The following is a 25,339-nucleotide window of genomic DNA, read 5'->3' on the forward strand; positions in this document are numbered from 1 at the left end:
TAGCTTCCTTCACCTCACTTTTCAACCAGGCCGGCTGTCTTTTGGAGTTCCGTCTTTCTTTTCTAATTCACGGAATATGTATGGCCTGGGCCTCCAGGATGGTATTTTTGAACAGCATCCACGCCTGTTGTACAGTTTTTACTCTCTCAGTTGCCCCCCTAAGTTTTTTTTTTACCGTTCTTCTCATTTTATCATAGTCTCCTTTTTTAAAGTTAAACGCTAACGTATTTGACTTTCTGTGTACAGTTACTTCAAGGTCGATATCAAAACTGATCATATTATGGTCACTGTTATCAAGCGGCCCCAGTACCATAACGTCCTTCACCAGATCATGTGCTCCACTAAGGACCAAGTCTAGAATTTTTCCTTCTCTCGTCGGCTCCTGCACCAGTTGCTCCATAAAGCTTGAATCAAATAGATTGAAAATTCTACAGGAAACAAAACACTTCTTGGAATCCCTGTGGATTGAAATTCCATTTGTAAAGGGGAAAAGGATAGTGATAGGAGTGTACTACTGTCCACCTGGCCAGGATGAACAGATGGATGTAGAAATGTTATCGGAAATTAGGGAGGCTAACAAACTGGGCAACACCATAATAATGGGTGATTTCAATTACCCTGATATTGACTAGGTAAATGAAACATTGGGGTATGCTAGGGAGGTAAAATTCCTTGACGAAATTAAGGATTGCTTTATGGAGCAGCTGGTACAGAAGCCAACAAGAGAAGGAAAAATTCTAGACCTAGTCCTTAGTGGATCACATGATCTGGTGCGGGAGATAACGGTGATGGGGCCGCTTGATAACAGTGATCACAATATGATCATATTTGATATTAGCTTTGGAGTAAGTATACACAGGATATCCAATACATTAGCATTTAACTTTCAAAAAGGAGGCTATGATAAATGAGAACAGTGAAAAAAAAACTTAAAGGAGCGGCTGCGAGGGTCAAAAATTTACATCAAGAGTAGATGCTGTTCAAAAATACCATGGGATAGGAGGTAGTGTCCTATTGTGGATTAAAAACTGGTTAAAGGATAGAAAACAGAGAGTAGGGATAAATGGTCAGTATTCTCAATGGAGTAGGGTAGATAGCGGGGTTCCTCAGGGGTCTGTGCTGGGACCGCTGCTTTTTAACATATTTATAAATGATGGAAGTAACTAGTGAGGTAATTAAATTTGCTGACGACCATTATTAAATTTACTTGGGAAAATCCACTGCTTATTTCTGGGATAAACATCATAAGATATATTGAGCTTTTCTAGAACCTTGCCAGGTATTTGTGACCTGGATTGGCCACTGTTGGAAACAAAAAATTGGGCTTGATGGACCTTTGGTCTGTCCTAGTATGGCAATAATTATGTACTTATGTAAAATATTTAACGGTTCAAACATCAGTGTCTTCTAGTGGCCCTTCCATCCAACAAAGAAAAAGCAAGAAAATTCCAGGTACATTGTGAAAAGGAGGAGACCTCAGTCTGAACAGACAAAGCTGACAGTTGAAAGGGAGAGACAAGTGCGGGGACAGGGAAACGGGAATAAGCAGAATGGAACAGGACGGGAGCCAATGGATGTACCGTATCAAGGTAGGTAAAAGTCAATTCTTTCCCCTCCTTATCACACAACTTAGCTAATTTATGGCTCTGGAAAAGCGCCCTGTAGCTGAGTCACCCAGAGGCCAAGCTAGAAAGGCATCTGGAAGCTTCCTGGAAGTGTTTGAGGTGTTTATGTTAGCCACAGGCTCTGGAGCACAACCTGGAGGTGACTTTGGCATTGGGAGTGGCTGGATCCCATGTAGAATCTGGACTGGCCTGTTTGGCCGATTCCCTTTATGATCTTGTCCGGTCCTCAGCCAAACAGATGGCTCTGGCAGTTTCATCTCAACAGCAGTTGTGGCTCCCCCATTGGGTGGTGGACTTGGCCTCTAAGTAGCACCTCACTAGGTTACCCTTTCGAGGCAAGCTCCTGTTTGGTGAGGATCTGGGAGACTCCAAGGGTCAGTGTCTACTGGAAGATAGACTGATGTCCGCTCCTTGGCCGTGCCAATAAGGGTCACAATTTGTGGTATAATTAGAATAAAAGATCAAACTGGGTGCAAATCTCAGCACTGAGTTAGAGATACAAGAGACTCTGTCAATTGCTGCAGGAGTCTCGAAGAGTTGAGGAACTTGAACTTCGACAGCAGAGAATTAATTGTGAAGGGTATTCTAGACTGTGATGGCTGATTGGTATCAGGGTTTAAGACCATCCAGATATTGTTGTAATAGCTCAGGGTCTTTAAATGATTTGGTGGTGTTGTGAACTGTAACTCTCATAATTGTAGGGTATAAAAGACCAAAATTCGCTCCAAGGTATTTCAAATGATCACATTGAGTCAGAAAGCACGTCCTTCTTAGAACTGTAGATTTATTCAGATCTGGGAAGATCATGATTTTTGCACCATCTGAGGTAAGAGGAACTTTAAGTTTCACCTTCTACAAAATGAGCAAAGCTTGTGGATATTGGAGGACTTTGATTACAAATGGGCGAGGCTATTTTTGATCTTTCGGACGAGAGGAAGGCACACGGTGTGCATGTTCCAACTCGAATGGTTTATCAAATTTAATATCCAGAATTTCGGGGAGAAAGGATTCTAAAAACGTTATAGAATCCATACCTCAATGACCTCCCATAGACCAAGGATTCAGAGATTGTTTCTTCCGGATCTATTGGTTAGATCCTTTATGTCTTTTTTCAGATTGATGATTTCTTTTGATCTGTGTTGTAGACACAAGATGGCTTCGTGATTAACTGCACAGCTTGCATCCAGCGTTTCTGTGTGGGATTTAATTTGTTCAAGTTAGTTTTGAACTTCTCCCATGTCTTCTTTTAATGTATTTTGGTTGTCCTCTAAAAAGAATGTGGAGAGATAGTAATTCGTTCATAACTGATTTGAGTGAGATGTCATCACTTTGATCTGCCACCATATTTTCTGCTGTTCGCCATTCTTGTTTCAGTCTTTTTGAAGCAGGCAGCGAGATGTTAGCAGCATCAATTTTAAGATTTTTCGATGTCATGGTAGTTCTTATATATAATTTATTTCTTCTTTGATAAGTCGGATGGTCCGAAAAATACAGGATTCTTGTTGTGAGGCTTAGGAGCTGTAAATTAGGCTGCCATTTCCAACAGGCTCACCAGTGCCCCCCCCCCCCCCCCCCCCCCCCCCCCCCGACAGCCCTTTTCTAAATTATCTCCACTCTGTCTATATTCTTTTGCATGAGATCTTACCAATGATTTGTAGAGAGGCATTATTATCACCTTCTGTTCTCTGTTGGCATATCTCTCCTAGCGTAACCTAGCACTGATCTGAGATCATGAGACCATCTTAGAATCTCTCTGCTGAATTATGTAAATTAGCACTGCAGGGAAACCATCTTTTAACACTTTCATAATGCAGATCTAGAATTGTGTGCAAGAAAAAAAACATCACTTCACACCCAAACCAAAAAGTGCCAACTAGTGGTTAAAAATAAAATACTCCTTTTTGGCTTTAGAAATGGTGCTCCAAGCTACACTGGCTCCCACTCAAAGAACGCATCGCGTTCAAGGTGTGTACCCTAGTTCACAAAATCATCCATAGCGATGCCCCAGCCTACATGTCAGACCTGATAGACTTACCACCCAGGAATGCTAAAAAATCATCTCGCACATTCCTTAATCTTCATTTCCCCAACTGTAAAGGCCTAAAATACAAACTAACGCACGCATCAACCTTTTCCTATATGAGCACAGAACTCTGGAACGCGCTGCCGCGCAACCTAAAAACGATCTATGAACTAACCAGCTTCCGCAAACTACTGAAGACCCATCTCTTCAACAAGACATATCACAAAGATCAACACGTGAAATCCCCCACATGTATCCAGAACTGTCCTATAATGTTTTCTTGTTATATCACTATTATGCTTTATCACTATCATGTAACCCAAAATCCTTCTGTAATACCAAATGTCTATTCTCTTCTTATTTCCACTATTCATGATGTATTGTAAGCCACATTGAGCCTGCAAAGAGGTGGGAAAATGTGGGATACAAATGCAACAAATAAATAGAAAACTATTAGAAATGGCAGACTGTATTTGCTTTTATTTGGTGTGAATTCATGAGAATCAGTCGTAAATCTGTTTCTTTCTGTCTCTACAATATTTTAGTAATGATTTTTTGCTCTTAAATTAGTAGCATATCCACCTGTAAATAGCAGCACTCACAGGTGTGGATTGCATAAATGTGTAAACAGTGATTTTAGAGAACCACTTTTTACACATGCAGATCCACACTATGCAGAGATGTCAAGGAGGTGTGGTTTGGGCAGGACTTGAGTGGAACAAAAATCTACACTTGTACTCCCTGTCTCACAAAGAGAATACCAGGCCGATATTCAGCGCTATTTAATCGACCAGGAACAGCTCCTGGCCAGCTAAATAGTACTTAATTGGCTATCTGTGAATATTCAGTGGGGATAGCTGGTTATCTACCACTGAATACTCAAGGTTACATAACATAATTTTGTGTTACCTATTACTATGTAAGCCGCATTGAGCCTGCTTTTAGTGGGACAGTGCGGGATACAAATATAATAAATAAATAGATAGCAGTTACCTGGCTGTATCACACAATATAACCGGTTAGCCAAGTGCATTACCGTCTAACTTTGGCAGCCAAATTGGGCAGCCCAAAGAACAGGCCTTTCTTTAGCCACTATAAACTTAACTGGTCAGAGCTGAATATTGACTTGGCCAGTTAAATTTAAACCAGCCAAAAAAAACCTCAGATATTCAATGCCGGTCACTGGAAACTGCCCTACACTGACTATTCTGGGTTGGCGTCGGGTGGACAGTGCGCTGCCTGGCACCAGCTGAATATCATCTGGTACATGTCTACAGGGAAAAACATGTTTTTTTTTACACCAGCTTAGAGCCATGCACAGATTTTTTTAAAAAGTGCTCATTTTAGCCAGGGCTTTACCAAAGTGATTAAGGTAGTCATTCTCCTCAATCCCTCGTTGTTTATTTCCTCCTCCAAAATGAAAGCAAACTAAAATGGCAGTATCATTTATTAATTGGTGGTACCTACACATGGAGGCTTATAAAATGGGGCAGTTAGACATGAAAGTCGCATTATTTACACATGGAAGATGTTAAATTGCTACTTCTGTGTTGAAGAGCTGCAACTCCACCTGGAAGCTGTTGCGTTCATGCCATTTATTTTAACCACGTGTACATTTGCAAAATGTCTGCTCCTGCTGTACGTGCACTCCTGCAATATTTTAGATCAGACTTTCCAAAAATGCTGCCGGAATTCAGACTGGCTCGACCTAGACACTCAATTCCAACCTCTATATTCAGTGAAAAATGGAGCTGTTTGCCTTTTGTTGACACCTTTTATCACTGTTCATTTACATGATGATTTTTGCACTAAATTCTACAGTGAACATTTCTGCGTAAAGGTGAATTGTGCCACAAAAATTATTCACAGAGTAAAAAAATGCACTATTCGTATATCCTTTCACTCTGTTTATCAAAACTCTCAGTTGGTACTTTAAAGATTCTGAGATCAAAGGATGGATGTATCACCACCTTGGGTGAATCTCTTCATAAAGGCAATTAATAAATCCCAATAAATAAACAAATTTACCTTGTATTGATAAAGATGTTTTTTGGAGGAGTGAACCTTCTGAGTTCTGGGCTAGGCAACCAATTTCACCTTGATGTTCTTCTCTTAGGTTTGCTAACTGCAGAATGTGTCCTCCTGCCAAGATGTGATGGCTCAACCCTACGGCCATTGCAATGGGCTGATTCTCATACAACCAAGAAATGTTGAAAGTCTGGTCACCTTTCACAGGACAACCTACAGCAAAACACGAAAAAGAGATTTTAAAACATCTCTTTTATAAAGATAACTAATTTCTCTGGAGGAAACCACTTCAGAGACTGGAATTTCCTGTTCGGTACAAAAGAACTTATCTCAATCCAGCTTTTTATTATGATTAAGACAATAATTTTAAAAGGAAAGATAACAGGAACTATCAAGCCATCCGATCATAATTCGCGGATTACAAATGGTACAGCTTCACATTTCTAGTGCTACTGGTTGTATGCAGTGCTGTATAATGATACGTATTCTCAATATAACTTACAATCTAAATAGATACTGGAGGCAACGGGATATAAAGGGGTCCTTTTACTAAGCCACAGTAAAATCTGCAGTTACCACAGTTTAATGTGGGACTTTACTCTGAAGAAGCTGCAAATTTCGGGACCTTTTATTAAGCTGCATTAGATGCTAATGCACACTTAAAGCAGCACTAAGGGGCCCTTTCACTGTGGTAAAAAGGGTCCTGCGCTAGCAGCAAGTAAAAAGGCCGAAAAAAGACATGGCCATGCAGTAAGATTGCTCTTATTTCATGGCCAAGTGTGGGGGGAGAGCACTTACCGCCACCCTCTGAGGTGGCAGTAAGGACTCCTATGCTAAGGCGGTAACCGGGTAGCTCGCGGTTGGAAGGATCTGGTTGGGCTGGGCTGCCAGAAGGGGCAGTGCTTGATGGGGGGGGGGAGGGGGGAGGTGACAGGGGCTTCTTGTCTGGGGGAGGGGGAGTTTGCTCCAGCCACCACTTTTAATGATGGGTGCCAGCCCCTTTAAGAGATGGTTCAGGAGCATCAGGCCATACTTGGTGGCACTTTAACATGCAGTAAGTGTGGTAACAGTTGGGGGTGCACCCAGCATGTCTTCTGAGTGACCATACAGAAATGATCCCACATTAACTGTACAAGTGAAAGCGTGTGATAATTACTGTGCACTAACTGTGCACTAACTATGCCTAGCCCCCAATCCCCCACTAAGCACTGAGGATAGCATTTTTAGCACACAGGTTGTTTTTAGCATGTAACAGCTGTTGGCATGGGCTAGTGTTAACAACTAGCGTACCACAGCAAATATTTGCCTGAACAAAAGAAATAAATCTTGGCCTGTACACCTCTACTGCCCATTTACCTGTGTAAACTAGCTTTTTACAAGTGTAAATGCCACCTACCCTTTCTAACGAAACCCCCTTAGCCATCAGAAATGTATTCTATAGGGGGGGAAGAGTCAAGGTGTCATCAGTGCTCCAGTATTATATTGCTTGCTGAGCTTTTTCCAAATTTAAAATGCCTAAGCGCTGGGGCAAGACCAAAGGGTCTCCTCCCCTAATATCTTTACCTTCTTCCTCGTGATCACATCCTTTGCAGTACCTTCTCAAATCGGACAAAGCTGTTGTTGGGGCTAGAAAGAGCCCCTTGGCCAGTAACATTTCATTGAACAGTCAAGGTCCCAAAATCCCTCTTTGTCCAAGGTTGATGAGGTCACTATAAAGGAGCAATATAGAAGAGCCAGCAGGAAGTGCTGGTGCTGCCTCTCAGGTCGTACAATTGACCCCAGAGAAAACCAATCAAGTGCCAGCTGTCATGTCCCCTACCTCAACGCAAGCGGCATCCTCGGGCTGCGCGGCGTCCCGTCGACACGCACATTTGACTGGCACTGCTTGAGCCATGTGTGTGTAGTCCTCTCTGGGTTTGTTCAGAGAGTGGTGGTTGCAGGCTCCTTAATTGCTTTGCTTTCATGCACCTTCTTTCTCTGCCTGGCTTCCCTTGTTTCTCTCCTATTAGTCTTCCACTTCCTCCTTCCCCTGCTCTTGTCCTATGGCTGTGCCCCTCTCTTTGTCTTTAAACTTGCCCTCAATTGCTGGCACCAGCAGCAGCACTGAAAACAGGCAGCCTGTGGACAGTCCACAGAGCCTTCCCTCTGCTCGTCCCACCTCCTCTGGACAAGCAGAGGGAAAGCACTGTGGACCGCCTACAGGAAGCCTGCTTTTAGCACTACAGCTGCTGCTGATGGTACCAGTGATCTAGGGCAAGTTTAAAGGACCAAGGAGGCGGGAGACCGAGAGAGGGGTAGGCAGGAGGGAAGTGAGAGAGAGATTTCTTCCTGTGAGGATCCAGTGCTGGAGAGAAGGGCACTTTGGTGTGTGAACTGGGGAAGAGGGGCAAATACATGTGGCTTGCCATGTCTGCAGGTGTCACATATCAACTTTTGTAGCCCGGAAGCCTTCCTAAAAAATTCCCTCCCTATGATGCAAACAAGTGTGGTTACTGTGATAAATAAAAACACAGGTCAAAAAAACATGTATAGATCAATATTCAGCCAGCAGCAGTCAGCATGTCTTTAAACACTGACCACCAAAGGTTAATTGAGATACAGATATCTAGTGGCACTGTAACTGAATATTCAGCGGAAGGTATGTGGATGTGGCCGATATTCAATGCCATATGCACATAGCTAAGTGGGCAAAGTGAGGACAGCTTTTTTGTGTGCTCCTACGTGCCCAGTTAGTTATGGCGGGCATAGCCAGACTTCGGCAGGAGGGGTGTCCGGAGCCCAAGGTGAGGGGCACATTTTAGCCCCCCCGGTGCCGCCAACCCCCCCTGCCATTTTTAACCCCCCTGCCGCCATTTTTGACCCCCCCCCCCCCACCGCCACCACTACCTTTGACCCTCCCCGGCGCCAACCCGTTCAACTCCCTCTTCCCGCCGCCGCCAACCCTCCCCTGCTGCTGCCATCGGATACCTTTCTCACAGAAGCCTGCCCTTGCAGATCAGCAATGCGGCTGCACCGGAGAAGAGGACTTCGGCTGGCAGGGGTTGGGGACCCTCGCCAGCAAAGGTACCCGGCGGCGGGGGATGGTTGGCGGCGGGAGGGGGGGTCAAAGGGGTTGGCAGGGGAGGTGGCCCCACATAGCTACGCCCCTAGCGGGCGCTGACACTAAATATCACTGGTGCCCATAAAACTCCCTGCTTCTCCCTGCCTCTGCCCCGGATCACCCCAGCAGTAACCTGCACTTGCTGCGGTAGTCACACAAGATTTTCAGTGGCACTGTGTGGTAAAAATCCAGGGATGGTCTGATCAACACAATTTAACCAGCAGGACCCTCTCTTGCCCAGTTAAATCATTCTGAATATTGACCTTGCAGCTTTCAAGGTCTATATATAGCCCCTTCATAACATCTGACCCAACAAAGAGTCACAGATAAATAAAGTTAATCCAATAAAAGTTTCATCTCCAAATATCTGTTGATCTTGCTTTCTACATGAGCTAAAGAAAAGAATGGATTTGCTTAAAATGCTACAAATAATAAGGATTTATTAGATCTTGAAGGCTGTTAGGAGAAACAGACATTTTGGGAATGTTACTGAACTGCTGAAAGCTCTGGCAGTGTAAGACCACTCTTTCAACCTTCCTTAAACCAGTGAAAGAAAATATTGCTGTTAGGCCTCTGTTTTCAGGTCCTCTGAGGCTCTGAATTGATCAAAAGCCAGGGTGTAATTTGCAGATGTGTGGCGGTTTCTTTCTCTGAACAGTTTTATTTCAAATGCACAAGATAAAATCAGATTGAAATTACAATCTTATGGGAGATAAAATATGTATTAATCATTTGTTTTGTCATTCTTGGTAACATAATGTTAGCAAGATAAGGTAGTTCTTCAGCACTAAAAATTCCAAAACAGCAGAATGGAAACCATGCTATGGTTAACAAAGTAAAACAGAATCAAAGAACCAATAAATAAACATCCAAACCCTTATTGGTGCTGGCAGTGCTCCACAACAAAGATGTGAATGTAATTCCTTTCAGGCCTTATAAATATTTAAGCCCCTTGTATCCCAAGGCCTTAATTTATTACAGCCTTGTTTTTTTCATTTTGTTTTGATGGGGGGAAAAAGTTTTAGCATATCAAACCCTAAATGAACAACTTTAGTTCAATAATAATATATGACAGCACCAATCATACAGTACAGCATAAAATAATTCACATGTCTAACTTGTATTCTTCCATCCAACTGGGTCAGGGTCTTGCTAAAGGTAATGCATTGAGTGGTGGAACTAAGGCGCAGTCCTCGGCTTTATACTGCTGCATGCTACTCATTATGCCACTCCAATTATTCTAGGTAGAAAAACTACCATATATGACATGTGTAATGGCACTCTTCTGTCCCATCTAGAGATTCTGTGCTTCTTATTCACACTACTTTTTTCTGTCAAAGTGATAAACCCAAAGATCATTCCAGAAGGAATGTAACTGCCTGGAGTAACTTACGCCAGACGACATACCAGCATATCTATGGGACAGGCAGAGGCAGCTTGTGGGGGATGTGAAGGGATGAGGGCTGATGTGCAGAGAATCATTGCGGGCCTCATTTGCCTAAGTCAAATGGGACTGAAAAGTGAGGCAAAAAAGCAGAGCCATGTGTGAAAAACACAATTATTCAATGGAAGGGCCAGCCCTAACAAAAGACAAATTCGCTAGCTGGTGGTCATCTCAAAGTAACTGTCACCTGGAATGTGGGACCCTGGGTGCTCCATAGACATCAAGACAACCAACTAGAATTTGAGAATTAAAACTGATAAAAATAGTATTGAAGTATTAGGGGCCCTTTTACTAAAGTGTGTTAAACAATGAATGCATGAACTATTGTGTGCAAGTGATACAGCTAACTTACTATATCCAGATAGCTGAAAACAAGCATTCTGCCCAGAGAGGGTGAGTCCTTGAGGCTGGATGCTAATCAATTGTTTGATAGACTACCAGACTGAAGAAGCTGAGTGACTGGAGAGATAGATTCTGAATTATTGTAGAGGCGGAAGTTCAACTTTAGTGGAAAAAGGGATGTCTGTCGACTGGATAGAAATAGGAAGGACAATGGGCCTTGTAAAGGGAGGTTGTTTGCCTCTTTGGTGAACAGAAGATACTTTCTCCAGAGGAGAGAGAAGGACAGAGAGTTGAGGATAGCTTGCTTTTGAGCCTAAGTTGGAGAATTTTGCTGTTCATGGAGCGGTGCCAAGAACACCCATAAGACTGCAGCTGAAGAACTGACCAGTAGGGACAGACCGTTTACATGGATGAAGCTTGCACCTGGAGAGTTTCTCAGTAAATGGGCGAAAAGGGTCACATGTAAGGGATGACCTTTAAAAACAGAGTTTACAAGTCCCACCAGGAAGTTGATGTTAGTTTGTATTATATAATACAAATATAAATAGAATATAATTAAGAATGTACACACAACTGCGGGGGCAGAACACAGCTGCATTATAGGTTACCTCGCTGGCTTGACCTTTAGCACAGTAAGCACACAAGGAGCGAAGACTTGAAGATCAAATCAATACCAGCGGTGGTATTGATTTGATCTTCATATTTTCACTACTTGTGCACCTATCTTTTCTGTTTTCTTCGCATTGACCTGTAGCACACACTAATGCATAGTGTGATATGGGGCAGGAGATGAGCGTGGACTGTACATTTATTTAATACACATATTCCACCTAACTTTCCTAGCTGGATTACAATAATGTGTATGTAATCACAATTGAAACACAGAAAATGATTAAATCTAACTTAAAATATGACAGACAGATGTACTGAATAATCAAACAGTCTCTAAATTCTCATTAGGCTGTTGAAAAAGCCTGGGCATATAAGTATAGTTTTAAATACTTCTTAAATGCATCAACTGTGAAACTAAACTGAGAGAGGGATCCAAGATGGCCGCATCCTATTGCGACGCTACGAGTCTCGTCTTTCAGCTGATACAATGCCTAAACGTCGAGGGAGATTGGCAGCCAGAGCCTCGCTACCAACTCCCTTCTTACCTGGCCCTATTGACCGTTTTCTGAGACCGCAGGGAGCTTCTTTGGATATCGGAATGCTGCCAGTAGGGAGTTCCGGCGATTTAGGAGAATCGGTCTCCCCTGGCTTCGATACCACCTTGAGCCCCGATATGCGCACTCTGCCTCCCCAGCCGGTAGGCGCAAGCTCCTTTCGCGTTGACTTGACGGGGTCCCCTAGTGAAGGCGGTATGGACCCGGAAGAGCGTCGAGTGGAGGACTCACTTCCATCAGAGAAGGGAGAGACGCTGCTGCCGTGGAATGCGGGGAGAGGTGCCGAGGGACAGAGCGGGATCCCTGTGAAGACTTCTGAGAGGTTTGAAATTCCATAGGAACTTGTGGTTAAACCAAAGGAGGTTACTTTGGACACATTATGGGATTTAGTTTCCACTTTGGGTCAAACGTTTTTGAAACAGACCAATGAAATTGTTCCTAGAGTAAATTTATTAGAGAATGACTTAAAAAGAATAGAGGAAAAGATTAAAGTAACGGATGATAAAATGGAAAAGATCGACCAAAGAATTATCAAATTGGAAACATTTCAACCCTTGATGACAAATGATTTGACAAATCTTAGGAAAAAGATGGAGATATTTGATAACTATACAAAAAAACTATAACCTAAGATTTGTTAATTTTCCCAAGATAAAGACTGTTCCTCCTCTTGAAATGCTAAAGCGTTATTTGCGGGATTTTTTGAACATACCAGATCAGAATTTACCACCATTTACATCTGCTTATTATGTCCCAGGAAAGGAACTGAATCAAATATCAGAAACTCCATTAGATGTATCTCTTTTGCTTGAAACCTCTGATTCTGAACTTGCAACGGCTGTGACTTTGGTTGCGACCATTGCATTATTACCTGACAAGAGTTGGATTTTCCGCCTATTTTTCCGAAATAAGGAAAAACCCTTTTTGGGTTATAAAATATTATTATTTCCTGATGTCTCCAGGGAGAGAAGGAGGCAGAGGAAACAATTCTTGCTTCTTAAGCCTGAAGTGTTGCACTTGGGGGGGGGGGGGGGCACCTTTTTTTAAAGATACCCCTGCAAGTGCATAATTAGACTTGACGAGAAGAAATATGTATTCACAGAACCTTCACATGTGTCAGCTCTTATAACCTCGGCAAAAAAGGATAAGCGCTAATGAAATAAGTAACTCATCTCAATAGTCTTTGTTGAAAACCTTAATAATTTTCTGTATTATTATTTGTCTCCTAATATTCCTAATTCTTGGATTCCCAATTTATGGACTTGAGTGTTAAAAGTTTGCCTTATGGATTACTCATTTTTCATGTTATGATATATTTTAATTTTATGAAGCTTTTTCAATCAAGAAAGTTCTTGTAAATTTGATTAAACTGAATAAATAAATTTTTTTTAAAAATGCATCAACCGTATGAAAAAGATCCACTGGTAATTTTTTTTCACTTCCAGGGACCAACCACAGAAAAGGCTCTCAGCCCTTTATCAGCAACGTGAGTTTTATATTTTGCCGGAACTACTAAACACTCCGTAGCCTGAGACCACAGAGCTCTGGGAGGTTGGTAAATAGTGAGGATTTGTGACAAGCAGTGAAAGTCTATTTTCTTCAATATCTTAAATATCATCAGAAACATTTTAAATTGTACTCTAAAGTAGATCGGCAAACAATGCAAATTCATCACAGTTGGTGATATATGCTCGCTCTTGGAGATCCCTTCAATAAGCCTGGCTACTGCATTCTGTACTAGTTGCAAAGATCTACATTGATTTTCAGAACACCCGAGGTACAAAATATTACAATAATCAATTAGTGATAAAACTAAAGACAGTACAATATTTTAAAAATCTGGGAAAGATTGATTTGAATTTACTAAGAAGAACAGTTGATAAAAAATCATGTGGATCATTGCCTAGCTCAGAATCCAACGCTACCCCTAAGATCATAAAACCATTGTAGTACCACCTAAAATTATAGAAGAAGGAATATCAGAAAGAGTTTATCATCCAAACATAATAAATTAAGACTTTGCAATATTCAAAGATAAATGATTTTCTGTCATCCAAACTGATACAATATGCATACAATGATGTAAATGTATGTAAGAATCCGAGAAGCTAGTAAATGGAAAAACAAATCCTGAATATAGTCTGCATATACCCCTGGATTCTATATAGCGCACCTAGAGATCCGCGCCAAAATCCAAGCGTATTCTATAACAATGTGCATAACTTAATTGGTTTAACAAGCTAATCAGCATTGATAACAGCTCTTAACAAGCTATAAAGAGTGCTAATTGTCACTAATTAGAATTTACACGCACAACTCGCTAAGCACATTCTATAATGCAGTGCGCTTAACTTCTAACATGCGCAGGCAACAAGGGGTATAGTTATGGGTGGGGAATGGGCATTTTTTGGGCATTCTGAAACTTACGTGTGTAGTTATAGAATATAGCCCAGTGCCCAAATCGCTATTCGCCGGGATTACACCACATTTTCGTTGGTATTAATGGATGCACATAGTTTTAGGCGCTAGGAAGCCAACTAAGCAGATTCTATATACTGCACCTAACTCTAGGCGCCACTTATAGAAAATGCTTAATTGGCACTGATTTCTGCGCTGATTTTAGGCATCATATACAGAATCTCTCCCACAGTCTATAGCATACGTCCAAGTGCCTCAACTGTTGGCATAAAAGAACCAAACATAAGTTAAAAAGCATTGTATTCAAGGTGGAGCCCTGAAGCATGCCCACTGACAATGGATAAGCAGTAGGGCAATCAGACCCTACTCTTACAATTTGTTGCCTTCCAAATAAATATAATATAAATCAAGTTAACATGGGCCATGCCAAACCAGCAGAGTCCAGTTTGGTCATCAGAATTCCATGATTAAGGGTTTTGAACACAGTGGAAATGTCCAAAAGGACCATAAAATATTGAATACCCTGATCAAAGCCATACTTCATGACATCAACTGTTGACAATAATGAAATCTCAGTATTATGCAAATTCCAAAATCCATGTTGGTAAGGACCTAACAATTGTTCACACTCTATAAAATCTGTCAACTATTTCAATAGCAATTTTTCAATAACTTTTGCTAAGGCAGGTAGGTAGAAATCACCTGACACAAGTAATTACTCACAATATCTGGGATAACGTGTCTTTTTCAAGCAAAGGGTGAACATTAGCAATCTTCAATGAGTCAGGTAAAGCACCTATCTGCAATTAACGATTCACAATCTGAGTCAAAAAAGACATAATTTCATTAGCCAATGCTCCTTCTTAACATAGAGGAAGACCAAGGATTGTGTAATGATGAACAAGGATTTAAGGATCTTTTTGCAAACTTCATAACTTTGGCGTTTTTTTACTAAGCTACACTAAAAGGGGCCATGTGCTATGAATAGCATGTGGGTTTTCCCATACACTGAGGCCCCTTTTAGCGTGGCTGTAAAATGGCCGCATTTCTATTTTTTCCATTAATGGCCAGACGCTAATATCCAATTTAGTAATGTTATATTGGTGTAAAGAATTGTATTTTGATTTTAAGTATGTATATCTTGTAAACCGCTCAGGACTTTTGGATTGTGCAGTATAAAAAGAGATTTGCTTTTTAAACTCAGTCATAGATTTCTCTTGCTATTCTACAGCTTGGGTATATTGGTTGAGCTTAAATTTTATATTATTGACAACAGTGGGTATATTTTGAAACCAAGAAGGTGCTACCCGCTCCGATTTAGAAATGGTCTTCCAAATTTAATGGTCTTCCAAATTTCCCTACAGAGTGATCTTTTCAAGGGTTCTTAAAACACTTCCAGTTTACTCCACATGTGGGACACACTCAAGATTCAGAAGAATCTCCAGAATGAGAAGCAGAGTCCAACGCAAGCATTGGAGCTCATTGCAAGCTGATGCACTAAAACCAGCTATTCAGTCTGAGTTGGATCCATTCCCTATTCTGACCCCATCAGCAGAACAGCAGCAGGCATCTGCTATATCATTGGTTTAAGTCCAAAAATGTTCTCTGGTGAAAATATATAATTCACATGTGAACTATGTACTGTCTGTTTTCAGAAGTAAGGGAGTTCAGATGAAAGGAAGAGCAAAAGTTATGCTCATACCATCTCTTAATCAATCATTGGTATATTAAAAACATCTCCTTAAAAAGTGATTTTCAGACTTTTTCAAAAACTCATATAAATGTATGTGCTGAAAATTTTAAAAGCCCTAAGGGCAGCATTTCTCACTCCAGTGGAACAGAAAAGTCAGTTTGCAAGCTCCGGAAAAATCCATAGCATTCCAATGTGTTTGTCTTGGACTTGATATCCATCAGTGGTCAAATATCTTGGGCTCAAACTGACAACATGCACCCTCTTCAACAGCAGCTGGAATCGGGGAATGCCTGTCAGGCTGAGAAAAGTATATAAGTCCATATTTCTAAGTTCCTCATCTACCAAGACAAGCTGATGTTTCTCATGGAATACTGAGCCAAAAAAGTCCTCTTTAATAACTAAAATTTCTTACCTGATGGTTTAAGGCACTGACAAAGTTTTGGCCCTCTCCCTAAAGCACTTTATGGAACTGGAAGCAAAATTTGTCTATATTCAAACGCAATATATGAGGGTATCTTGGATCTGCCAACCAGATGGGTTTATGCAGGCTGAAAACTCATATCTGCATAGTTTAACCAGTCAGACTCTCTATTGAAAATTCATACCTGTGTGTCTAAATGTACCACATTAGGATAATTTTATGTTTTTACATTGGTTATTGTAACACAAACACAAACAAGCACAATACAATCTGAATGAACACCTTATTGTCTCTAAGTGGATTGTTGACTTAAGCATTGCTTTAGTGGACTTAACACTTCTTAAGAAAAATGCTTGCACGGAATGCTCAGAGTTCATGTGGCGCTTGATTCATCAAGGTTTTATTCTCCTTGTTGGTTTGGATGACAGAACAGCGTTGAATTATTCAAGTTTTAACTTTCCAAATCGTTTTTTCCAACATAAATCAGAGGACAAGGACATAATACCGCATACACAACTCCCTCCATCTCACAATTAGTAATAGTTTTTAAAGTGTAAGAGAATGACAGTCAGATGTACAAAATCTTTTATCTCAACGCATAAACACATACCTCCAAATACTATATATGGCGCCTTAATTTCCATACGGAACGCGTATTCTATAACAATATGCATAACTGAATTGTTTAATTAGCTAATCAGTGCTGTTAATTGGATTTTTATATTTATATTTTTGTAACATTTGTACCCCGCGCTTTCCCACTCATGGCAGGCTCAATGCGGCTATGGAGGGTTAAGTGACTTGCCCAGAGTCACAAGGAGCTGCCTGTGCCTGAAGTGGGAATTGAACTCAGTTCCTTAGTTCCCCAGGACCAAAGTCCACCACCCTAACCACTAGGCCACTCCTCCACTCCACAATCAATTATCAACACTGGTATAAATTAAGATTTATGTGCACAACTCGCTAAGTGTATTCTCTAATATGGTGCACGTAAATTCCAAGTTGCGTGGAGGGGCATAATCGAATGGGGACAACCATCTCTAAGGGTGGCCATCTCTAAGGACATCCCGGTGAAGGGGTGGGAAACCCATATTATTGAAACATGATGGGTGTCCATCTTTCACTTTGATAATATGGTTGGGGACACCCAAATCCTTAGAGATGGTCGACCTAAATGTTGAGATGGTCGACCTTAGAGATGGTCGTCCCCGGTTTTCGGTCATAATGAAAACCGAGGACGCCCATCTCAAAAATGACCAAATCCAAGGCATTTGGTCGTGGGAGGAGCCAGCATTTGTAGTGCGCTGGTCCCTCTCCCACCTTAGAGATGGTCGTCCCCGGTTTTCAGCCATAATGGAAACTGAGGACGCCCATCTCAAAAATGACCAAATCCAAGCCCTTTGGTTGTGGGAGGAGCCAGCATTCATAGTGCACTGGTCCTCCTCACATACCAGGAAACCAACCGGGCACCCTAGGGGGCACTGCAGTGGACTTCACAAATTGCTCCCAGGTGCATAGCTCCCTTACCTTGGGTGCTGAGCCCCCTAACTCCCCCTAAAACACACTCCCCACAACTGTACACCACTACCATAGCCCTTAGGGATGAAGGGGGGCACCTACATGTGGGTACAGTGGGTTTTGGGTGGGTTTTGGAGGGCTCACATTTACCACTACAAGTGTAATAGGTGGGGGGATGGGCCTGGGTCCACCTGCCTGAAGTGAACTGCACCCACTAAAAACTGCTCCAGGGACCTGCATACTGCTGTGATGGAGCTGGGTATGACATTTGAGGCAGGCATAGAGGCTGGAAAAAATGTTTTTAAATTTTTTTTTTGTGTGTCGGAAGATGGGCATCCTTCCCTTTCAAAAATAAGCTAGATTGGCATCTGGTTTCTGTGGCCTAAATATATGGGTTTTTAATATTTTTTTTTAGCTTGGATGCTTATATTTAGTTAAAGGGAACAGACGCCAATATGTGCTTTCAATGGGGGTTTTAAGTTTTTTTTTTAAAGCAGGAAAAAGACACCAATGTGTGCTTTCGCTTGGGTCTGCTGTTTTTCAAGACCAGTGCTTAAGGGCTTGCACCAGCTTCCTTCTGCTTCCAAAAGCAATCAAAACCCGCAGATTTTGCAGAAAGAAGCATGAGAGAAACATGAGAATCATGAGAAATCCTGTCTTCCAACACCTGCTCCGACCTGGAGGCTCTTTTCTGAGCATTGGGGAGGAATACAAAATTACCTCATTTACACGAGTTAAACTACATTTGCATGCTATCTAAGCTAGTGCCTGGCGCACTTGTTTCCCGCTCTGGACCCCTCTGAACATTCTGCGCAGGTAAACGCAGGTGCTAGTATGGTGCTAATGGCCTCTAGCGCCCGCACTTACTTTTGAGCGTTGAGGCCTTGGTGCACTGATCCTCTTTTCACACGTCCCAGGAATCAAGCACCCAAAGCAGTGGGGTGGGAACATGAAGGAAAAGGGTCTGTCAGCATAGCATTTCACAACATAGTGGGATGAAATAGCCTGAGGTACTGTGGGGAGTTGTAGCGCAGATACACCCTCCTGAATTTCTGCTGCTTGCAGCTGTTGAGTATAGCTTGTTTGTTTCCTGCACATTTGCATAGAGAAAATCAGAATTCGAAGACAAGCAAATCAGCTATAGATTGGGATGTTGAGAGAACAGATGGACTTGTAAGGGCTGAGAAAAAAAATGAAAAAGGAAAGGTTAAGAGAAGAGATCAGCTGTAGATGGGAAAGGGGTTGAGAAGGGAGATTGACTGAAGGTGAGAAAGATTAAGAGAAGCGATCAGCTGGAGGTGCAACTCGTTGAGAGGGATGTGCCTCAGATAATAATTGCTTACACATGAATTTACTTGTATTTTATTGACACGATACTACTAGTTAAAGGAACATAAGGAATGTAGAACATCTGTTGATATTTTCTTCAAGCTTTTGTAGAAGGGTGTGGTCCCCTGGAGTCTGGTGTCAGCCTCTACCCATTACACCATTCTCCGTCATAAATCAAAAGCAGAGAAAGCTCTGTTTCATTAATTTTCCTAAAGTAGGCAACGTGGCTGCATCGGAACTTTTAAAAAAATACTTAATAGAAGTTTTAATCTATCCTTTGGGATGTTATATCACCTACTTCCAAGATATATTATCTTCCTACAAGTACTGCAAAAAAAAAAAAAACAACAACAAAAAACAGAATGGCAGCAATATTTGCAATCGTACAGCAAACTGAGATTTTCTCAGAGTGCTTTGCACCTAACTTCACAGACAAACCCTGGGTGTGATAATTTAACTGGAAATATGATGCTGTGGAGAATTTTTATCCTATAACCACATAAGACTTAAATTGGTGTTGTACGCCGCTCTGATGCTTATTGACTAGGCGTGGTATAGCAAATGAATAAATTAAACTGGGACTTAGTGTGGAAGTTATCAAGATGTGGTAAAAGGCGTGCTTTCATCGTGCAATGTTTTACTATAAGTCATCAACTTGCAGAATCTGAGCACCACAAGATGCTGACTCCCATAATAAAAGTATAATGTTGCATTCAAGCCACTTGCAAGCAGCGTTATGCCACAGTCCAAGCAGCATCGAGCTGCCAAGCTGCAGTTCGATGCTGCTGGACTGCATCTTAAAGAGGCTGGTGTAGAGAATGACACTGGGACAGAAACCAGCGGTAACCGCATGGACAAGGCCAGAGTGAGGGCAGAGCCTGAGGGGATGGGGCGGAGATGGGGTAGGGACGGGGGACAGAGCCCAAAGGGAAAAGGTAATACTTTGTCCCCATGTCATTCTCTATTTCAACGCTGTTAATGAATGGGGGCAGTTATTTACGTTCTAGTGATGCAGATGATGATGTTTCCATTTTTTGGACAAACAAGCAAAAGTGCTAGTCACAACTGGCAACATTTGCACGGGGGATCCTGTGCATTCCTGATACCAGCACATCTTCTGAGAAGACATTTTCTATTGCAGGAAGGACTGTGGAAGACAGAAGAGCTAGACTGAATCCTGAGATTGTTGATGACTTATTATTCATCCACAGATTAAAAAATCTTAACAGTGCTTCGTAGGGCATATTTCTCCCCCGCTAGGGCATACAGAGCGGGTTGTATTTTGTACCCCTGGACATTTTAACAGGGTGGATTACAGTTCCTTGGAGTAGTAGAAGTCAGATATTGTTGGGGCTAGAAGTGTAGAGGATAGTGGTGGTGGGGAGGTTATTATAGTTGCTCGTTGATAATTTTGTTTCCTATTTGTGATTTATAAACAACAGTTGCAAAGAACATTGATCCTTTTTATACTTTAATAAAAAGATTTAAATATAAAATCATAAGTGTTTGAGGCTTCTGCAGATGAGATCAGAGCCTGTGGGGATGGATTGAGGATGGGAACAGAGCCTGAGGGGACAGGGCGGGGACGGTGACAGGGCCTGTGGGTACCTGGACAAACATTGTCCCGTGTCATTCTCTAGGCTGGCGGTCAGATGTAATGTAAGTAGACACAGCGCCCCCTCCAACCACACCCCCCCCAGTCAAGTTCCTTTCCCCCATTCAAGGCTCCCCATCATGTGCCCCCATAAAAGCCTCCTCAATTAAGCTCCCCAAACAAGCCCCTCAAATGAAGGCCCCTCCCAGGCACCATTCCCCAACCATAACCATCCCCCATGAGTGCCTTCCCTTTCAAACCAGTTCCCCTCACCCACGTACCCATCCAGCCAAGGCCTACCTTGCATAATCCCTGGGGGTCTAGTGGGGGTCCAGGTGGGAGCAATCCCCATTCACTCCTGCCCTCACCAATGATGGAATTTAAAATGATGCTGTAGACCCCTATCAATAGTCTTACAGTACTATCACTCGGGGTCATAATTCTGTATAAAGAAATATGATCCCTACATCTAGTACCATGGACCCCCCCCCCCCCCACTAGACCCCCAGGGATTATGTACGGTTAGCCCTGGGAGGGGTCCTATGGGTGGGTGGGGGGAATTGTTTCAAAGGGTGGCATCATTTGGGATAGAAGCTTATGGCTAGGGAAAGGTGCTTGGGCTGGGACTCTGAAAGGGTCAGAGGCCTTCATGGGGCGAGGGGGTGATGGCTTGACTGGAAGCACGTAATGGGGAGCCGTGAATGGAGGAAGGAAACTTGGCTGAGGGGCTCAATGTTTCATGTACAATTTCTCATTCATAATAGATTTTCTGTATGTTAAACATCCATAGCTATCCTAGTACTGTATTGTAAAATTGGATTCTTACAACAAATTACTTTCTTATGCATTATTCTTTGTTATGTATCCTATACTGTTTATTGTAAGACGCATTGAACTCAAACTTGTTTGGGATAATGTGGGATATAAATGTCACAAATAAATAAATAAATAAATAAATGGGGGAGGTGTGTTTGGGGGGAGCACAGTGGCCACTCACATTACATCTGACTGCCAGCCCTTTTAAGATGCTACTAGGACAGTAAAATAACCACTGTTCCCCTCTAAGCTCAGTGGGGGTCCTCCACCTACAGTCCTACCAGTGGGTGGGTTGCCGTTTCAGTATGGCATTTTCAATAATGAGGGACAGGCAAGCTCTGCAGGACTCCATGGAACCTGCCTGTCCCTAGCGACTGAAAATACAATATTAAAGCACTCCCCCCCTCCCCACTACACTGACAGCAATGCAGTTAGAGGACTTTCACTCAGCTTAGAGGAAACAGTGACAATAACCCAAGCTTTTATTTGGGGTTACTGGCTATAGCACCACTTGCAGTGTGCATCAGTTGCACACCACAAGCCATGGTATATGACTTACACAATGAGTTGCTTTACATGCATTTCCAAGTTTTGCATTTCATCACTATGTTCCCTGCAGTGACTTAAATAACGTTGGATTAGGGCAAGAAAACCTGTGTTAGTGTCCTTTAAAGACAAGAAAAAGCAACACTGGGCCTTCAAGAAAGAGACAATGGCAGTCCTTTATTGTGAAAAAGGCCCGACACGAGCCGTGTTTCGGCGCACAAGCGCCTGCCTCAGGGGTCACAGTGTGTCTTCACAATATATGAGCAGGAATGTTCAGACAGTCTGAGTAAATTGCCAGCCACCAGTGAGCATTTGTTCAATCCTAACAGATGCTGTCTGTGTGAAAACTGCCCGTGTCGGGTCTTTTTCACAATAAAGGACTGCCATTGTCTCTTTCTTGAAGGCCCAGTGTTGCTTTTTCTTGTCTATATTGTATGCTTGTATGCTGTATTACCCTCTCTTTTGTGATTTAGTGTCCTTTAAATCATATTAGGGAGCAAATAACACAGGCCATGTTTCAAGTAGCGTGAGTACTTCAGGTACCGTGGCACTTGAAGTACCACAGGGCTGCCACTAGAAGTCGTTGCAACCATTTTCAAGAGGAGGCAGCACATAAACCCCGGTGGCCACCACAGGAATAATTAGGCCCAGATATTCAGTACCGATGGCTATGTATGGCCTGGCACTGAATATTCAGGGCTAATGTAGCTGGCAATGGTCAGTGTTCAAAAAAAAAAAAAGTTGACCACTGTTGGCTGAATATTGACCCATCGTGTCTTTTTGGATAAAATTGCTGTGGTTTGAAACCTAACTTATCTCTAGATATCAATGGATTCCTAGCTATTCTTTTTCAGAATATGAGCTTTGTCCTCAAACCAACTTTGTAGCTGACGGTGAATTTAATGCAAGAACCAGCGTTTCTGAGTGTGGGTGGTCATTTAAAAATTGTTTTTAAAGGGCAAGGATCCTCTTGAATGCTCTGCAGGTTCTGCTCATGTATTATGTATTATAAAATGCAGAACATGTGATGGATGTTATACTGGTAAGATGGATGAGATATTAAACACAGAATTAACCTCCACTGACACAGGGTAGCATTACAGGTGTGACAGTCTCATAGGCAAGTATATTTCTAGACCAAACCACTGAATCAATACCATTATAATCAGGATAAGAAAAGGGAATTTCAAAATGATGTGGAAATTAAAATGCTCCAACACTTAAGTTAATCAGTTAAGGCAATATTCAGCGCTAGCCAATTATCTTTTTAGCGGTTAAAGATGGACCTGCTACTTATGCGCCCTATTTTAACTGCTAAATATAGAAGGTTAAGTGCTGAATATCCGTGCCAAACTGGCTATGTCACGCAATATAGCTGGTTAGCAGTTAGTCGTTAACCAAAGATATTTAGCAGGAGATAACTGGTTATCTCTTGCTGAATATCCATGGTTAGGTGCCGATATGCTATTTAATCAGTCAGCGGCCGTGTCTGGCCTGTTAAATAGCTTTGAATATTGAATGGGGGGTGGGGGTGGGGGGTGGGATTTGTTTTCGATCAGACAGAATCCTCCCATAGCTATAAAGGTATATGCACACATACATTTCTGTATTTGTTAATTCTACTGTCTGCCTCTGTCTTTCTCATTCCCTCTAAATATATCACCGTCTGCAACCCTTTTACTTTTGAAACTCTGCAGTTTTAATCAAAACCATAATGTAGTTGAATATTTGACCGACATCCTTCATAGCTCATATTAACCTGATCCGATGAAGGCAGCAAGGCTCTCCAAAGCTAGCCACAACTGTGTTAAATTAGTTTAAGTAAAAACTACTGCTTGTGTCTTTAGATTTATACCTACAAGTCTATTTGAGCAACCGGGACAACCAGACTGCTTTATCCTAAGTCTTATGCATTTTCACCACTGCTTACCAGTTTAGTTTTAAGTTTATGACACATCATAAGAACATGGCTGTGAGAGAAAGAAATTTAGGGAAAGTTTGGCACAGGGACAGTGTGCTACATTTTACAATATATCTAGTCATCTTCTGACTAAAACTACGCTAATGTGTTGGGGATATTTTCCTTTTGAGTTTCCATTTGCTGGATGGTGAGAAATATGTGAAGGGTCCATTTTAGATAGATCATAGAATTAGGAATTGCGATGTCCAGGTCATGAAGTCTGCAATTCCTCCAGTATTTCATAAAAGGCTCTACTGAATGCACAACCTTTTGTAAATTACCTACAAGGACACCAGCACATATATGGATATTTTCTGGATGTTCCTGCACCATCACTGCCAGGGTACAAAATGGTGCCTCCACTCTCCTAGTAGTACTCTTGTGGTACTTCTGCAAGGGGACATACTGCCAAATAAGGGTGTGACCCCTTATTTGGCAGCTTGACACCTAGTGGTATTATCTCAAGACTACTGAAAGGGGATCAACAGTACCTTTTTGAACCTTGGCACTGACAGGTAGGAGCATCCAGGAGTACCAACCCCCCAAAGCCACCAGGGAAACCCCTAGTGAGAGTTGGGAGTTTGCAGGCAGGGGTCTTCTAGCTGATGTCAGAGAATTTGGGGGGTGGGGTGGTTGTGTGCCCCAGAGAGGAGGACTGGGGGAGTTGATATAGTTTTGCACCTGACATTTTGTTAAACTCCAGGTCTAAACTTGTACCTGGCACTTTCATGTGTCTCGAAGAAGCAGCAAAAATTCCATGAAGAATTTTTGTAAAATGGGAAGAATGTGTCTTTTTTTAGCCATGCCCAAACCATACCCTCACCATGCCCTCTTTAAATCTCTACATTCTGCGAATGTACCTGAACGTAATTCGCCTTATGCTACAACTGAAAAAGGTATGAACTAATTCCAAAATGCCTTCCCGTTCCATTTTACATGTGTAAATAGTGGCTTTCTAAAATTGCTATTGCCCCTGTAGGAGATGTACAAATCTTGCTATTTGCACATCCTGTTGCATTGGGACCATACCTTTTCTGGTGGGATGCTCAAGGCCCACCAGCCAGAGATTCTCTGCTGGAGCCCACACCTATGCTGCAGAAAGCCGGCAGAATGATCCAACCTTCAACGTTCGCACTTCCACACATGCTCAGTTCAAAAAGTGCCAGCATTGGTGGCCGGAGCAGCATGGGAGGGGGTTCGGGCCACAAATATTCTTTCACTGGCGGGGCTTGAGCATCACAGCCAGCCATGAATCTGGTGCTGCAATTTTTGAAGGGGGGGCCTGAAGTGCTATGATGGTTTGATGCTGCTAGCCG

General features: G+C 42.2%; 1 protein-coding gene across 1 annotated transcript in view; it reads right to left on the reverse strand.

Moving 5' to 3' along the window:
* ADAMTSL1 (ADAMTS like 1) overlaps positions 1-25,339 on the reverse strand; it is a 550,999-nt gene that overhangs the window by 56,139 nt on the left and 469,521 nt on the right. Inside the window, exon 24 of the mRNA XM_030194223.1 lies at positions 5,677-5,889. Coding sequence (XP_030050083.1) covers positions 5,677-5,889 — 213 coding nt within the window. The remainder of the gene's footprint in view (positions 1-5,676; positions 5,890-25,339) is intronic.

Source organism: Microcaecilia unicolor, chromosome 2 (assembly GCF_901765095.1).
Source record: "Microcaecilia unicolor chromosome 2, aMicUni1.1, whole genome shotgun sequence".
NCBI lineage: Eukaryota > Metazoa > Chordata > Amphibia > Gymnophiona > Siphonopidae > Microcaecilia > Microcaecilia unicolor.